Source organism: Ictalurus punctatus, chromosome 10 (assembly GCF_001660625.3).
Source record: "Ictalurus punctatus breed USDA103 chromosome 10, Coco_2.0, whole genome shotgun sequence".
In the NCBI taxonomy this organism is placed as follows: Eukaryota; Metazoa; Chordata; class Actinopteri; order Siluriformes; family Ictaluridae; genus Ictalurus; species Ictalurus punctatus.
This window is the reverse complement of record NC_030425.2, coordinates 12,922,151-12,940,750: the sequence shown is the minus strand read 5'-3', so window position 1 is coordinate 12,940,750 and position 18,600 is coordinate 12,922,151. Positions and strand designations below refer to the sequence as shown.

The following is an 18,600-nucleotide window of genomic DNA, read 5'->3' as shown; positions in this document are numbered from 1 at the left end:
AAGTGCCTCACACTCAAGTTCCAACAAAATGAGCACAAGCTTAAATTTGTATTAATTTTGAAACTACACTGCCAGCCAACAACTTCAATTACCCTAACTAGGTAATAGTATAAGGATAAAAACCATCCCAGATTTGAGAACATACTCTGAAATTAGGAGTATTGAGGAAAGGAAAAAAAAAAAAAAAAACAGAAGGAAGGCAAAAAACCTTACCCTAACCCTAAGTAAAACATAACCTCTGGTGGCTGCTCTGTGGTTCAGCGCTGGGTTTGACTGCCTGAGTGCATGATTAAACCCAATTAAGTGGTGAATAATTTGTGAAGGCGCACTGCTCATCGGTTAATGATGGCCTTCATGAGATATTCCATAAAAGTCCAATAAAAAGTAATGACTTGAAAATCACAGAGCCGGGTTATGATATCGGCCAGTGGCAGTATATCGGAGGAAACACGGCCTGCAATTGCCTTCACCTTCACTTTCAGACTATTTGATAAAAGTCACTAAGCAGAAAAAGGCGCAGGTGTTCCTCACATAAACAGATACAGTAAGTTGGTAGACAAGGATGACATCTAGACATATTGCCTGTTTCTACAAAAGAGGCAACTCTCACCTCCTTGCGTGCTGCAGATGAGCTTAACAGTGGCCATTAGGAAGCAGTTCCACATCACATCCACTGCCTGCCTAGGAAAAGCTGAAAGGTAGGAAGCTGTGAAAATGCTTGCGGCACAGCGCTAAATGAAATTCGAAGGGCAGCTGTGAGAAATGACGAGGAGAATCATGTCGCAGACTCGCACAATATGACGAGATGCGCTAGAAGGATCTCTACACACGTCGGTGCTCTTATATTATCAGAAAGTCCTCGCTCAGCTTATCTACAGTTCATGCCGGATTTGTCACATAAATGTCTGATCCACACGGCCCAGCTGTGTTCTCTATGCTATAGAGAGACAACACATAGATTATATCAAATAGTTTAAATGCCCAGAAAGTGATGTAATGGAGCAGACAGGTGGGGGACAATCCCGCTGGCTAGCTACATGTATCCATTTCCTTAAAAATGTCAGACGAAACAGTCGGACAGTGAACAAACAGTATATTTGTGAATTGACATAATGAGTATCGTTCTTGTACTCCGCAAATACAGGTTAGAGATACACATCGGGACTGGATCCTGTGGTAGCAAACAACAGAGCCGAGAAGGCGGTGTTTTTCCCTTACAGCCCATTATCCCTTTATAACCAAGTGTGCAAGCCTTGAACATCCTATATTTTCAATATAAATTGAAAGGAATGGTGGAAATGAAAGTTGTTAGAATAAAAATTAATATGCTTTTGTTTCATGATACACATGAGACATGAATTGGTTCTGATTTTCTTTCCTAACCTACCTTTGGACACCACTAGTATCATTAATTCATTCACCTTCAGTGACTGCTTTATCTTTGGAGTCATGGAGTTTATCCAGAATCTAAAGCCTACCCCATTAACACTAGGAGCATGGCAGGAAAATACCTTGCACTGTTAACAGTGTTCTTAGGCATGATGTCAAGACTATGAATAAAACAGTAACAGCCCGGATACGAAATCCACTTGTCCTGGGTGCCAAGGCATTTGGCAAGGCATAGAACAAGATTTGTCCTCATTTGAAAATCTTATAAGAATCACTGAAACTGAACTATAGTAATTTTCACCTTCTTTAAGCATTTCAAGGTCTTACTGATGTTAATAATAATGGTAATAATGAACCTTCAGGTCAGACTGAAGCTTTCTGTGGTTACCAGATCTTGTACCGCAGGACGAAAGGCAAAAGGCCTGCACAGCTTTCTATAACTCACCCAAGTCCAGCCTTCTGCCTCTCAAAGGCCTTTTCACAGTTGGGAGTAAAATAGAAAGCTTTGGATTTGGGAGTTTTGCACAAGGCCAACCCTGAACCGCTGTCAAAGAGCATTAGCAATATTAGCGGAGCGGCAACAGCAGCACTGCAATGGCCTGTAGAGCGTGGGGAAGATCCAGCACACCAACGTTCCTCTTCTGCAGAAAGCATCTGGAAACCCGTCTGTTTGATCCTCACTAGGGTGCCTGTTGCTGTAGTAGCCAGGGATGGAAGTAAGGCCGGTAAAGCCTTTGGTTTTGGAGTTTTAAGGTTTGGAAAGTTCGTCTCAGTTAAAATGAAATCTAACCCTCTGGCTAAGTGATTTTATTATTCTGCCTTGTTTGAATGGAGAAAGTAAGTAAAAAAGCTGATTATTTCACTGCCTCAGGAAGTCATACTGGAACATAATGTTTAAAGCTAGCTTATAGCTAGCCTAATTTCCTACGTGTTTATGATGTGGATAGAGGGTGTAGATGTGTTTTAATATTTGTGAATGTAGTAGCAGGGCAGTTGCTGAAATTTTTGGCAAGGAACTGCTCTGTTTTTTGTGTGTGTGTGTGTGTGTGAATATGTGTGTGAAAAAATCACTAACAAAGGGGGAACAACTTTGGAATGGGATGTTCAAGAAGAGCATGAGTATCATGGTCAGGTGTCCACATACTTCTGGCCATTAGGCCTGTCACAATAACTACTTTTAATGGACAATATATTGTCCCAGAAATAATTGCAGTAAACTGTTATTGTCATTTTAAAACTATTTTATACCACCGATATAACAATAATATAATAACAGCTTTTGTATTCTGACGAAAATATCCTCTTTCAATTTATTCAGTATTTCATCATGTCATATTTAAGAATTTGTGTCAATTTTGCTCTGCCTAAAATGGCACTGAATGTTAGCCAATAGCATTTCAGTTGACAAGAAAATGCAAAAATTAAGACATTCACACATTTTATATATTAACTTATACATGTAGCAACAAAAACATGTGAAAACGAGATCTCCTGAAATAACATCCCAATGAGAACACTACTGTAATATAATATTGTGAATTCTTTACACTTTAGTTCATTGTCTTCAAAACGTGACTTACCATTCTACCTAGAGCTTTACTTAAGTTCAAGTTCACTTGTGCATTTGCGTCATTTTGTGAAGAAGCAAGTTGTAGTATTAGGTTTATGTTGTGTATATGTCTGGTTAATCTCATATGTGTATAGGATGAGTTTGGGTGAGTTAATTAACCTGCTTGTAAAGCACTTCATTTAACCGCTGGTCATTCACTGTTTACCTCTTTATTGACTATGACTGGATTATTTGAAACACTAGAACTTTTCTTTCTAGTTTTCTCTTCTTCAAAAAACATTGTTAGTGCATTGATAATATCTTGTGTCTCCTTTTTAAAAATATGTTTCAATTAAAATTGGTGCTAGTGCTTGCTATACATTTTAAATTCGAATGCACAGGCTTTGCACTCGAATGTGCATTTTTATCTTAAGTTCAACAAATATTCAAAGTTTAACGTGACCGCCCTAGAGCAGACGAGTGGACAGAAGCAGCACGAATGGCTGAAATGTTGGCGTGTCAGGACTCTTCCCCTCACACCAAGCGCTGTGTGCAGAAGTCTTCAGCGTGCAGCATGTTTTGTTTTGATTCATGTCTTTTTTCCACCCATGTCCTGTCATCGGTTACCTCCCACGTGTGACGCACATGTTTTCAGATTATCTTTAATTAGTTTGTATATTTAAACCTTGTGTCTCTGTGTTCAGTGCTAAATGCTAAGTTCAGTGTTTTGCAGAGCCTTTTGTTTCATGTTGTTATTCTCCAAGTTATTGATCTAGTTTTGTTTTCTCGTTTGTGTATCTTGGATTATGACTGTTTTTTCCGCTGTTTACTGATTTTGATTCACCATTCGGATTTCTCCCCCTGCCTCCTAAACAAAACACTTAAACTGCATTTACATCCATCTCTACTCGCTGAATGTGACATGGTGACATCAATGCTTATGTAAACAAACACACATATAACACAATGGGGTCAGCAAAAATTAGAGAGGTCATATGTCCATACGGTAAGTCGATAAAGCAATTATCATGATAAGACTACTGGCCATATAGTGCAGTTCTTCTTTGTACTTCAGTGCTACACCACTTCAAATGCTAACATCTTTAACTAGCATCGTAAAACCACAGGCATATTCTTAAAAGTTATAAGTACATATACTATTCAAGTCATTTCTTCTGTTTTGCCTTTGCTTTCCTCTAAATTTAAACTGCGTGTTTGTATTCTGAGATTTCAAAGAATCTTCTGCCTCAGCATGTTTGATTGCTTAATAAATAAATTTTATATGAAATACTTAATTATACAAAGTAAATAATGTTGCATTAGACACCCTAGGTAGAAAGAAATATCCCGAAGCTGCCATTAAACTCCTGCTGCTGTAATTCTCCTCCATGATACCAGAAATCCATCTTTCACCCAGAAGTGCATAGATCTAGAGAGTATGACAGTACAATAGAGAGCAATATTTTTTTTAGCAGTACTGAACTGCCTCTGGAGAAACAGATCCACTCCTGAGAATTTATTAGTGTCATTTCCAGGTCAGACCCTTTTGACCATTCATTTTGAAAGGTCCAGAAGGGTACATTTAAACAAAAAGGGACAAATCAATAATCGACAGGACTGTGGTGAGGGACGTGTTAAAACACTCACCACGTGGTTCCTGGTGCGGTGGTAGGGTTGGACGATGGGCAGTCCAAGAGGGGTCACCCACTCCACCGTGCTGCCGGACTTCGCGATTAGCCTAGCACTTTCAGTCAGCCAGTCCTGCAAATAGACACAAGCACAGCTGTTAACTCATGCACAGTCAAAATAACAGGCAGAGTCAAAATAAGCAACCAAAAATAAACAAGTGCTACAGAATTGTTTATGATTCTGCTCATTTCGAATGCCTAGTGGTATGTTTGAGTAAATGGCCAAATTTGAGGCAGGCATTTCATGCTCCCTTCTCACCGTTTGTAAAATGAAAAGATTTTTACTAATCTGAATGAATTCGCTACCGTAATAACGAGAATTGTGTGGTCACGGTCAGCACGTTCAACTTTTTAATCACGCTGCTTGTGTTATTAGTGAATTTACAAATTGCTTCAGCAATATGGCATACAAATATAATTTTTTAAAGAGACAGTGAGGAGAAGACTGCAGTGAAGTTGCTCAGCATTTCATATTAGGCTGACATTCAGGAGCAAGGATGTTCTGGTTGTTGAAAATAACAGACATCGCAAAATGAATATTAGTCTCGAATACCAGGTATCTTAAGTTTGAGATATAAGTCTGAGCAAGGCTGCCGGAGCAATGCGGGCGAGCTGGCATTTGACCCGGCACTTTTCAACCTATTGGGGCTGTGACCCAGCATTTCAGGCAAGAACAGATAGGGCCGACTCGGTTGAAAAACGAACTTCCAGTTCACATGGGGGGTATGGGCATTTCTCCTAAAGGGGATCTCCTATGAACGATAAAGAGCTCATTGTGCTTTGTCACTCAATGGTGCTTAATGTTCATATGTTGAATCGTTGTCGCTTGAGTTTCAATGTTTTAATTGACATATGCACATATTCTTTATTCTGAATCAATTATAGGAACATTCTTCAAATGACATTCTATAAATAATGTAAGTAAGGCTTGCTGGAAACACGTTTAACGAAAACAGACAGTTACTACAGTGACAAAATGTAATAACTGTGTAGTGCTAACTTTGTGAACAATTGTTGTGCTGTTATTAGCTGCCTGAGAAGTAAAATGCAAAATGAAAGTACTCTGACATGCATTAAAAGCTGTGTGCATCATTAACAGCTCAAATTTGACTAAATATCATTAAAAGCATCAAATTTGGCCCCACCACTTTTGGAGTCGTGGCACCACCCCTGAGTTTGAGTGAATAAACAAATGTTTCAGCATAGTGTGTTAAAAAATGCATTATGCATATCGGCGCTCTGGAAACGATGAAGCATATCTGTTTATGTGCTTCTTTGCAGAAGTGCAAATTGTCCTTAAGGCAGTGCCCAATTAGAAAACAACCATGTTCCACTGCCTTGGGATATCATCCTCAACAAAACAACAAAGGTTACATGACTAAAGGTCTTCTCTTTGCACAACTGTGTTTCTAACTAGGGCTGAGGAATAGTGATAAAACAGGTGGCCAGCTGTTGTTGAGCCCCATTTACTAAACCTGCTGATTCAGAGCAGGAGCGCTGGCTACCCAACATGTCTGACTCGCAATATGGTTCCCAAAAGGCTTTCCTCCAGAGTACTGGGAAGATATAAATTCCATCTTTCTCCATGCATAAAAGCAGTTCAGGCCCCATGCTGGCCCATCCATCAGACACCTCCCCCTCCTTCTTGCCCCAGTTATTTTCCCTCCTTTTCCCAACGCAGCCAGGTGTGGAATATTAGCAGGAAGATGAACTACCTTCCCAATCCCTTACTACTCCTTTATCCCTCACTTTTTTCAGGGCCTGACCCACTTAGAGGAGATAGGAGTGTCTGAATGCGAGATGGGGTGTTTTTGAGAGCGTCTGGGCCTGTCTGGGTTTCTCCCACAGGATTTTCCAGAAGCATCCACTACCCTGGTCGCTTAACTGGAAGAAGCATGCAGGTGCACAACCCGAACAGTGTTATTGCATTAGGAAGCTAAACATATGAATGAACCCACCTCATTCATAAGAAGGAAAGAAGCTAAACACAGGTGTTCTAGATTATTCTGTAGCTGGGATGTAGAGATATGAGTGTAACCATACACTTACACCAGAAAGCAGTGTAAATGGACAGGTGTCCAATCATTTTCTATGTAAGTGTGCAACATGTAGTGGTAATTTCAGTGAACAGTGCATCAAGTGAATCAAGATTTTCTCCCAAGTAATTAGCTCGAATGTTTCCACAGACCAGTCCTTTTTGGTTTGACCCGTGTGGTTCAGTTCTCCACTCATAACTTTAGTACCCACTGTGCGATGCCCAAAAATGAAAGAAAAACATATAACTGTGGTTTCATGTTATCCTGTCATACACAACCTCTCCTTAAATGTGTATTGAGAGATTTGAAGGAAGGAGTAAAGATTATTTGTGCTTCAGGTGAGAGTATGTAGCTAATACAGTTAGCTTGCTTTGTAAATGCGCTGGACAGTCCATGGCCACAAGTGACAGTATTAGTTCCACAAGTGACTTCTTTCTGGACAGTGTGAAGTGCACTGAGCAATCATGGTGTACCTGGATTTCTCTGGTCCCGGTGAACATTTCCTTCAAGCTGCTGAAGACCTGATGCACTAGGTAGTGTGAAGCATCCCAAATATACTCCTGCAGACAAAACAGCAGAGATAGGTGTACAGTCAAAAATAAATAAAATAGGTGAATTTAGCCATTTTAGAGTGCTGGGATTTGGATTAGAGCTTCAGGTAATCTTTGCCTCCTCTAGAGGACACATTAATGGCAAGAGGAGCCGCTGCTACCCGGCACCTGCTGGCAACCCACAAAGGTGCTGATCCAGTGAATCTGGCTCATTTCACATACACACCTGCATATATAATCACACACTCTAATCACATACAAACACACACCTTTCTCGCTGTCAAGGTGATAATTACATGCTACTTTGCTGCTGAACTCAAGTCACTCACTTGTTTGTCCACAGAAGAAAACAATTGGGAAAAGAGGATTGAGACTAACAAAGATGAATTAAACCATTTTGCTCAATTACACATTTATGAATTAATGAGGCACTGAATTGATGGAAGAAGAGGGAAAAACCATCGCATACCAGAACCAAAGTGTGGTAAGCAGCTCCTTTAAGGCTCTCTAGTGTACATTAACCAGTGAGGTTATATTCCACACTACCATTGATTTATTGAGAAAAATCCTGACCTGAGACTGGCCTTTGTAATCTTTAGTACAAAGATATCACATGTCACAGAGCAGGGGAAGACAAATCGCTAGCTCGGGCACCCAGGAGTATATGACATTAGTTTTTTATTTATTAGTTGCATGGTTGACAAGTAGGCTCAGCAGGTTACCGGTCTCCAGTGTGGTGCACTTCTTTTGGGCTTTAATTGTGTTTTTATTTTTTTTGAGTTCCCGAATTAATAAAGTTATTTCCACATTTTGCTCTTTTTTTGGGCTCTCATCTACAGAAAATAAGCACGAGATTTAGTTTAATGTTGTTTTGATCTCTATTATGGATCAACCCATATGAATACATGTTTAAGGTCCTTTTAGAATAATACCATATAATATTTGTAGTGCATCTCATCAACAAAACATACTTTTATTTAAAAAAATGCTTGTTCAGTTCACCCATTAAATCATGGGCACGTTTTCTTTAAGCGCACAAGAGTACAAATCAACCAAAATGTGGCCACAATTTTATATTTTACAACAATAACAAACTGTGAACATGAAAAGAATCTTATCTTTGGAATCTTAAGAAAAAATAATAACGCTGTTTTTGGCATCAGCTTCAAAGAACAAAAAAACAGGGATTGTGTGACTTCATGTGACATCTCCAACAATCGAATGTCGTTAATGTCAGTAATCCATGTATAAGGAACAGGGCCCAGAAACAGACCTAATCAAAGCGTTCTAGACAATCAATAAATCAGCAGTACTTGAACAAAACCCTGGGGAAAAAGTTTTAATAGGTTCAAAACAACATGTGTGTGGTGATCTGAAAAAAACTAACAACAAAAAAAATGCTGCCACTTTATTTTGGAAAACAGCCAAAAATGAGACAAAATCAGGTTTTGACCAAAACTGGGTTGTTTTAAATATTTGACTATGTGAAGAGTTTCCATAGTCCTCCATACATACACTGTGCTCATTATACACACTAACAGTGCTCAGACAAAACCAGTGAAAAAATTTAATAGATTTAAGACCACATTTGACAAGAAGTCAAAAATGTGTGGATAGAAGGTAATATTTTGTGCACTGCAATGAAAGGGAGAAAGCAGGAGTAAAGGAATATGCTGTGGTCAGCATCGCCAGGGGATGGGGAAGATTTTTAGTAACTTATTCTCCATCACTAAGTCCAGACTTGCCTTTTAACCAACTGCTACCTGTCCAGTCCACTAGTTTACTGCCAATCACACTCCCACACATCCCCACCTACCTTGGGGAAGTCATCGATCTCCTTGAGACGCTTTTCAATCTGCAGTCGGCCACCATAGCGCGTGACCCCATAGACCACCGTCATCACCGTTTGCTTCACCACCTTCCTGCTGATGAAGCCCTCCAGCACCTGTGCAATCTTCATGCCCTTTGCAGCGTCTCGGGCCCGGAACTCCTCCACCTGGGATACACAGCAGGGGAATGGACTCAGGTATCTGCTTCGTCTGATAGACAATCAATTAGATGACAGAGAAAACCATCTCCTGCCACTTTCACGCTCCATAGCCAGTGCTTTCATCTTTACCAAGAATCAATGATGAACATCAAACAGCTCAACATGATTACTTCATTCTTTATGGAGTTAGAAATCAAATGAACCAAAAATAATAAGGAGAATGCAGAAGAGTCACTGATGCTTCCACAGTTATAGTATAATTGATAGATCTGTATTAATCATATATATGCTAAAATTACCTTTGAGAAACTGTGTTTCACAATAAGGCCATATAATGTAAAGCTTCTGTTTACAAATTTCTGGCCCTGAAATGTGCCCTGCCCCAATTGGAACAAAGCTTCTCTTTTTCCTTTAAAAGACAAAGTACAAGGAATACATAGTTTTAACAGAGAAGGAGGGTCAGGTTTGGTTAAAGAAAGGTTTGTCAGTGTTTTATTGCAGTCGCAGCAGAGATCTGGAAAATTACTAACTGCTTTAAACAAGTCCAGACACAATGAGACAGTGTTCCAAAACCTGACTCGAGACTTTCCCCCATGATGTTTAAATCTGCTGTGTGGTCTAATGTTTCTGGCCAGAACTAGATGAAGCTTTACTTAGCATTCACACTCGCACTCCCAGCGGAGATGAAATCAATAAGGCAGGGCATTAAAACTTTGCAGTCTTGTTGGAACATGAGCCTTTTGTTTAGTCCCTCACTCTCTTGCTGCTTTCTGAACCTCAGGCCTCAGCATCTTTCATTAAAAGTGAGAGCTTAAAGATGCTGCAAAGCTACAAAACAGAATGCACACACAAGGGCTCTTAGCACTCAGCTTCAGATGATGTAATGACAAGAAGACAGGAAGGAAGAGCTGAGCCTGGTTCCGGCTCTGGAGGTTTGGAGGAAGCTTTCTGGTGGTTTATTCTCACTGACCTGCTGAGCCACACCACTGTACACATCCTGCGGTTCTTCACAGGGCAGTAAGTTTACCGATGTTGCACCAATCACATCACGACCCAGTGCAGCATAGTGCTGGAGGCCATTACAGGAGCCATCCTGAGTGAAACACAAAGAGGCGAGGAAAATTACATTCATTTATTATATAATAACTAACAGTTCATGAAGGAACAGGTTACAACAGCTGCATTTACATGCATTGTAATGCTCTTTTAATAACCCAACTTTATCATTCTATCATAATAAACAACAAAGAATCGAAAGTGAATAAATCACCAATCCATTAAACAGTCCCTGTAGGATTTTACAATTTTGCGATCGTAGAAATGAATGCAAAATCAAGTCTGCAAAATTCGGAGCAGCTTGCAATTTTTCAAAATTACCGCAGATTTGGGTAACACAACGAGCCATATAATGTCATCACAACGACCACTCAGCCAAACCCCTCTTCAATTCATGTGCATCGAACATGTGTACAGCTAAAAGGTCTCATTTACTAACAAACATCACTGCGAAAGAGCGTGCAAAACAATTTCGTGCAATTGCAATTTCGCCAATTCAAGCAGTTTTCCGCAAAAAAGCACAAACAACTCGCAAAGTTTGTAAAAAGCCGCAGCAAAATCAAGCATTTTTGGCCACAATAATCACAAAAAAAGGAGAAATCCTGTACGGACTGATTAAAGCTGCCTGGTGTTTTAATGAATATTTTGAAATGTCGCCCTCTCTGGTAGAAAAGTGTTATTGCAAGCTACTTGGACAGTGCGGCACCTTTCTCCATCGCACAGATCGCATCAGTACACATTCAGAGAGAATTCAGGGCTGCTTGGGATGCAATCAAAGTATTTGAGACTAACCATGTACATAATCTGCTACATCTCTGTTACACTCTCAGTACTGTTTGCTTTGTTCACCCTTGACTGGTTGGTGTCTCATACTCCTCAGCAAAAGAAGTCAGACTTCTTTACTGCCTAAAACTGGGGTGTGGTAGCATTTGATATATCTAAGCTGGCGTGTGACGTATGTGTACAAATTCCTTGCCAATTCCAAAGCAACGTTTATAAGAACTTAGAGTGCATACAAACACTATTGAAATCTGCAATTGGGAAATCGGAATAAATTATTCAGACTATGTATTATGGTGCAGGAAGGAAATGGGACAAGTTATCTATAATGATTTTTTTTTGCAATTTAACATGCATTTTTGCTTAAATAAGCAACCGTAATGTGCTTAATGAGCAAAGCACTATTAAAATTCAATATAAAACAGCAATTCATTCCAAAAGAACAATTCCAAAAGAACAACAGTCATTCCAAAAGAACAACAGTCACTGTGCTGTGCATCAGCAGGACAGTCTATAATGAAAGCCAAGAGAGCAACAGCAGCAAGTTTTAACGGGGTGTCAAATCCAAATTAAAGTGAGACAAAGTGTGTTGCTGTGGCAGAGACGGGGTCAACCCTCAACTTTAGAAGAAAATAAAGCCCAGTTTCCAATGTCTCACACTTTCTATTACACACACACACACACACAGACACACACACACACACACACACAGACACACAATATACTATGGACAATATACTATACCTGATGTACAGGGAAATGGGAGATGAACTGTGTGGGGTCACATGATCTGGAGGCATTTGCTATTTCCATGCAGCATGCCAGAGTCTGCCAAGGCTCATCAGCATTCATCCACCACTTCCTCCCCTAAAAAACAATGCAACACCACTCTGTCACTATAAGAACATGACACATATCCAGATAACATTATCAGACCCTCCAACCCCAAAGAGGAATAATGCACAGAACCAGCATTGGTTACAGGAGATAAAGAACACAGCACATTTTCACTATATGGTATCTATGGTAACCACCAGGCTCTTGGGATGTTGTAGTCATGTTTTAGTTACATTAGTTAATCAGTCAATAGAAAATTGCAGTAGGATACATGCAGTAAGACCGAAAATTTGACCCATTCATGGCTAGTCACAAAAATAGTCAGTGTCAAATAATGTATCGTTTAATGATTTTTTTATTCCCAAGATAAAAATTACCTAGGAACATCTTTACACCCTTACACTCAATAAAAACTGCAGCATTAGTTTGCAAATTAGAAACCAACTGCAATCGCAAATAATTAGCTGGATATCTAACCTCTAGTACATTAGTTAGCATTTTTCATATGCTCAGAAATTTATATTAAAAACAATTGTTCATAACCAACATAAACAGCCAGCTAGAGAACTAGTTCACAGTCTGGTTTCAGTATTTGAGTCCTGATTTGCATAGTCATAACAATGATATGATTTATTAGTAACAAAAGATAAGCTAGCTAGCTAGCAGGCAGATTATGCGGCTAAAGTTTCCATATATTACATAAATTTTTAAAGCCTTCATTCATATTTTGTGAGATGACAAAATGAGATACAGAAAAGCCTCCAGCTCAGATATTTATAGATCTACTGACAAATCTCAGTTTTAAGTAAATACAGCAGTGCTTAAAAAATAGTGCAATCAGAATCAGCCATTAAAAACCATGATGAAGGCAGCGATATTGTAAGGTGATATTAATTTTGTATAAAACAGAAACTTAAAGTTACCACCCACCATTAACGGGTTGTCTGCAGAGTCCAGGATGTCATCCATGATGGTGTTGGCGTATTCCAGTCTCCCAGCCAGCGAACTCCGCTTCTTCAGACCTGTGAGGTTCACCAGGTGGATCTTTAACCAGTCTAGGCCTTTAGGACCCAACGGCTTCCCCTCAGCAAACAGCAAGATGGCTCTGGTTACATCACTTCCCAGATGGTTAAAGTAGGGTGGGCATGGGTAAGTACGCCCTCGGAAATCCATGTTGTGAGGGAACCAGAAGATCTCATCCCTCATGTGGTTGGCAATGGACAGCTTGTAGAGCGCATCCATGCGCAGACTGTGCATCTCAGCCACCTTCTTCTTGGCCCTTGTGGCCTCGCGCTTCAGGTGGGCCTTCTCGGCAGGCGAGTATGCCGGGTCATGAGGGTTGAAGCGTGGGATTTCTGGCGCCTCAGAAATGGGTGGAGGCACGTCCAGCTTCTCACTGCCCTTATCGTTAAAGATGGAGATGATGATGTCCAACAGAGGCTTGTTGATCCTCCATGCACAGTTGCCCAGCTGGCTGAGGGAGTCCAGCACAGCATGCAGCTCCTCATCCTGGCACTTCTCCAGCAGCAGTTGGTGCTGGATGGCACCCTCCACTGAGCGCATCAGCTTGGTGGGCGTCAGCAAGTAAGCCCCACTTTTGGCTGATGTCCAAGGCACCGGTGGGCACAGCATGGGCATCACATATGAGTCAAAGGTCAGCTTGGTCTCCATGGCTTCTGACTGTATTTGGGTCAGGATTGGGTGTGGCTTGATAAAACCAATCTAGCATATCAATGAAGAGAAGAAACCAGATTAAACCAGATAATTTCAAGTCCATTAACCTGACTTATACATACACCTGACATAAGCCAAGAGGAACCAATACAGCTGTTTTGTGCCAAAATAAAATTAGATCATCATACAGATGCCAAAGTAAGATTTCCCCTGCTGTGGTTTCTCCTGCTTCTTTATCTTGGAGCCATTTGCTCATACAGATCACCTGCCTGCTAAGCCCCACAGACCACATTTCCCAAGAAGTGCTGCCATGACTGTATTATCTCAATCATGGAAACTAAGGTTTATAGAGTTTCACATGTAAGATGTTGTATCGTTTTAACAGTATCATTAAACAAGAGAACTAAGAAAGCCGACCTGATTGGGCAAAGCTAGTTCAACGACCGTGGTCATTAAAAATGAGCGTAAAGTGCTGCGAATGCGCCTTGACTTGCGAGCAAAGTGTAGACTCGGTCAAAAAAAGAGTGTGTGCATGTCACAGGTTTTCTGCAGTTTCTTGCACCCCATACTCATTTTTAAAGGATCACGCTTGCTGATACTGCTCTGAGCCCTCAAGTCAGCCACCCTTATGCTCTCTATTAAATATACAGTATAAACGCCATAAAATGTTTTCACAGAGCACAGTTTGAAATCTGCTTTGCTTTCATTATTAATCGTAAAATACTTCAAGACTGCTGTCATTTTGTGTCATATGTCCTTTTGCGCAACAGGGCATACCAGGCTTACGTCACGTAGTATCACATAGTATTCAATGCTGATAGTGAAGTATGAATAAATGAGTGTGGTATTAGACTGATATCGCTATTGGCTTTGATGCATCTCTACATATAATCAATACAAAAATTGTTTTGTTTGTGCTTGTCTCCACTATTTTTAGCTTGACCCACATGTCCTAATATTGTTGTATTTAAGTCCTTATATACAAGACGGCTCGCTTGATGGTGGAAATCACGACATCATGGAGGATTGCCAGTAATTTTCTCAGCCAAGCCTCACCACCTAGCGGAAAAGCAGCATTAGATGATGGTTTGAGGATATTTAAGTTCAGGAGTTGTGAGAAAATGTGTGCATTTTGAACAAAACATGACAAGGAGCACATCTTGCATTTACTGTCCAGTATCTGTAATGCCATGTTTTTTAAAATATGAAATATCAAGTGATGTTCAAGTGGAAGACAAACTTGCTTTCCAGTTTTCAACACTGTTGAACATAAACACTTTTGAAGTACCTCCTAGAGCGCCTGCTGTCTTTAGAGGCACCGGGTTATGATTTTTGGATATAAAACAAGAAAAATGAGGGTACTTCTGCAGGAGTTACAAGCCTTCATAAGGACCGTCAAAAATCAGCGGAAAGCACTCGACAAAGCAGCATGACGTGCACTCCAACTAAAAATAGCAGTATAACCACACAGCTACAGTCATTACTCCTCATTCAAAAAACTGCACTGAAAGTGGAGAGGCCCTGATTTTTTAACCGATTCCCTACATTGTATCTGTGTGACCCAGGCTAAGATCCTTCCTGCTGCTCAGGCCAGCACAGGGAAAAATCCAACCTCTCACGCTATCCGTCATCCTCCTTCTAACCCACACACTTATACACACGTGCAACCCTTAGCCTGTAAATCACCCGGCCAATTAAGAGCTCAGTGAAAAAGGAATTAGTTTCAGAGCGATCGTTCTCCTTCGTCGTCCGTGTGTCCATTCTAGCAAGAAAAACGGTTCCATAAATCCTACCAGCACATGCGTCTGAGAGCTGTGTAAGTAATATGAACCTGTAGTATAAAGGGAAAAATTAGGGAGAGAAAGAGGGAAAGTCTGGGGATGTAAACTTGGAGGCCATCTCATTAAGGACTGGCCTCATCACTCAAGCAATTATGATGCAGCCTGCTGGAGCACTGCACTCCAACAAAATGTAGCAAGAAACAATGACTATGGTGTTGAAGTAACATTTGAAGAATTTATTCTGGCCATTTACTCCTATCTGTTATATATATATATATATATATATATATATATATATATATATATATATATATATATATATATATACACACACATACATATATATATATATATATATATATATATATATGTATAAAACAACACACACACACACACACACACACACACACACCAGTTTTATATATATATATATATATATATATATATATATATATATATATATATATATATATATATATATATATATATATATATATATATTTATTTATTTTTATTGTGGCCACTAGATAACAAAACCTAACCACATCCATCCGACTTATTTATAGACATAATCTGATCATTAAAGATTAAGCATTAAAACAACTGTTGTCACCATTCAGTCCTCTTAGTTAGTTATCTGGATCTCTGTAAACAAGGAACGTGAATAAATAAATCCCAAGCACTACCAGCAAAAAAGGATGAACAGCAGACAGTGCTGCACACCAGACATGATCAAATACTGACACCGGGTCAGCTCCATAGACATCATCCCAAACAAGCACACACACATGGACCAGAGGTAAGACAGAACCCAACTACATGTTAATAGAGGCTTCTGATTACTGATTGCTCCCAGCTGGCAGCTGTACAGGAGGAGTATGAAAATACACAACACCGAGAAACAAAAAAAAGCAGAGTTGACACATGAGAAGCTGCCTCGAATTACTCACTGACTCACTTTTTTCTGGTGGCTCATGCTCCAGACAGGCTTAAAGATGAGAATCTCTTACTCTCACCACTTGAGAGCAGTTCAGATCACGTCATCTTTCCTTTTCTCTCTCATTACCCCATGCTGATCGCATCACAAAATATAGCGACTGTATTAGAGCATTTGATTTGCCAAACCACTTGTGCTCTGCTGAAATTGCAAAGGGCTGTGATGGAGCCTTTAGGGTTTAGAGAGCCAAAAGATCATGCTGTGCATCATGCTACTGAGTATTAACTTTTCTCTCCTGTTCTGACTTTCTATGGTGAGTTCCCCTACCAAAGGATTTCTGTTCAAGAATGTATTATTTCACTCCATGGCATGGCTTCACAAACACACACATGCATGGGGTAATGCATGGTGTAATTTAGAGTAGTCACCATGTGTTTGAGAGGTGCTAGGAAATGCTTAGAGGTGCGAAGAAATGCTTACAGATCTAGGGAGAACGTGAACATATTATATATTCACTTTGCTATTATTTTGCATTCTTTCACTATGTGTCATATTACTATTTATACCACGTCCGTACTTTTCTCGTTTTTTTTTGCTTTGTTTAGAAACCAAGATGCAAGTCTCACCTGTCGATTGCTGCGGAACGTGTACATGTGATAGAGCACAGGGATGAGCTTGTTCTCCTGGGCAGGGTTCAAGATGTTGTTCGGAATTTTGAGCTCACGCACCAGCAGATCCACCAGGAAGCTGCCCAGCTGAATGACCAGCATGTGTGGCCAGGGCGTGTCATCACTCAGGAGGGAGGGGCCAGCGGTATGCTCTGCCTCCAAAGTGCTCCATTGTTCCCGTGGCAACACAATGCTGGGCTGGAATTGCACAGAACATGACATGATTAAACACAGTCTTGTATTTAGACACTAAAGATAATATTGACACTTCTAGTGAGTGTTATTTTATTGCAGAATAGGGTTTTTACAGTGTCACGGTGTATGATTAGACGGTTGCCTCACTACTGATCTATTACCATCAATTTATTTTACCTAAACATGTTTCTTCAGAGGTTCTGATCCAAATTGTATCCACTTACAACAAAAAGTTCACAACCCTCCCCAACCTCCAATGTTTCCACTCCTAGAATGTTTGTAACTTTATTATTCATGACAGTTAGCAAACATACAGAAGAACATGGTATTACTAAATCAAACAGCTATTTTTTCCGGCTAACCAGCACTGCATACTGCTAGGGTTTTGCCACCTTTCCTCACAGCCACCATCTCTTTCAGCTTATAACTACAACAAGATAAATAGTGACAATGTAAAAGAATTTATGGAAAAGTAATTCTCAAGAATATAATTCTAAGAAAGAACAACAATTAGGGGATTTGATTGTTTAGTTGCTTTTATTATTATTATTTATTTTTATTTTTTTTTATCATTTAGTGATTTGGGTGCCCTAGGCAAAATATAGGAATGCAGCACTATTTAGTTTTTTAACACTGATATTTAAATTTCAGCAAACATTATTTAGTATTAATAAATGAAAATATATAGAATTTACATTTTTAGGGGGCCCTTGGCTTCTTTGGGCCCAAGGCGGTTGCCATATTTGCCTAGTGCTAAGTCCGCCACTGTATATATACACACACAAAATGTGCAAAAGATTTTATGCAGTGTGCAAAAAACTTCATAATAAATTCATAATATATTTTTTTTAATTAAAATTTTCGGTTAATATTTTTGGTTGATTAAAGTCCTGAAAACTTATATTTTTGGACTGTTTTAGACTTTTTATTGACTACTTCACACCATGAAAAGTTACTACTATAAACTATAACACTACTACCCTATTCCAGGATCAATGTTTTTATCAAAAATCTTAATAAATAAGAAAAATCAAGGTTCTGTTTAAACCCTTTCTGCAGAAGGTAGATTCGATACCTCTGTGTCTTTTCCGAGCAGTTTGACGTACGAGTTGTAGATGTTGCCCAGTTTCGCCACTATCTGGCTGTGACTCTTCTGTTGTATGCAGTACACATTGTGGATTCTGTTGCCCAGTTCCTTAGCCAGGAATAGCAGAGATTCTCCGCTTGGCGGCAGGTTGGCCAATCCCTAAGCATCACGAGTGCAACACAGAAGGTAATTAAGTACATGAACATTTTCAGTAATTTTAAGGAACAGTTTGAAGAAGTAAAGGCAGGTTATTTTCCTACCACAACCTTTTGAGGAACTCATATAAGTTCCATAAACACAGGATTTTTAGGCATGGTTCACAGGAGAAACAGGGTTGATTTCAGTTTCACCATAGCTATAGTCATGGCAGACTAGGAAATCT

General features: G+C 39.7%; 1 protein-coding gene across 1 annotated transcript in view; it reads right to left on the bottom strand.

Annotated features, from left to right (window-relative positions):
• The window catches only part of polrmt (polymerase (RNA) mitochondrial (DNA directed)), a 55,152-nt gene that overhangs the window by 17,354 nt on the left and 19,198 nt on the right, over window positions 1–18,600 (bottom strand). Inside the window, exons 8-15 of the mRNA XM_017478809.3 lie at window positions 18,207–18,377; window positions 16,895–17,134; window positions 12,807–13,598; window positions 11,784–11,906; window positions 10,174–10,296; window positions 9,030–9,209; window positions 7,136–7,222; window positions 4,586–4,699 (exon numbers count right to left, since the gene is read on the bottom strand). Coding sequence (XP_017334298.1) covers window positions 4,586–4,699; window positions 7,136–7,222; window positions 9,030–9,209; window positions 10,174–10,296; window positions 11,784–11,906; window positions 12,807–13,598; window positions 16,895–17,134; window positions 18,207–18,377 — 1,830 coding nt within the window. The remainder of the gene's footprint in view (window positions 1–4,585; window positions 4,700–7,135; window positions 7,223–9,029; window positions 9,210–10,173; window positions 10,297–11,783; window positions 11,907–12,806; window positions 13,599–16,894; window positions 17,135–18,206; window positions 18,378–18,600) is intronic.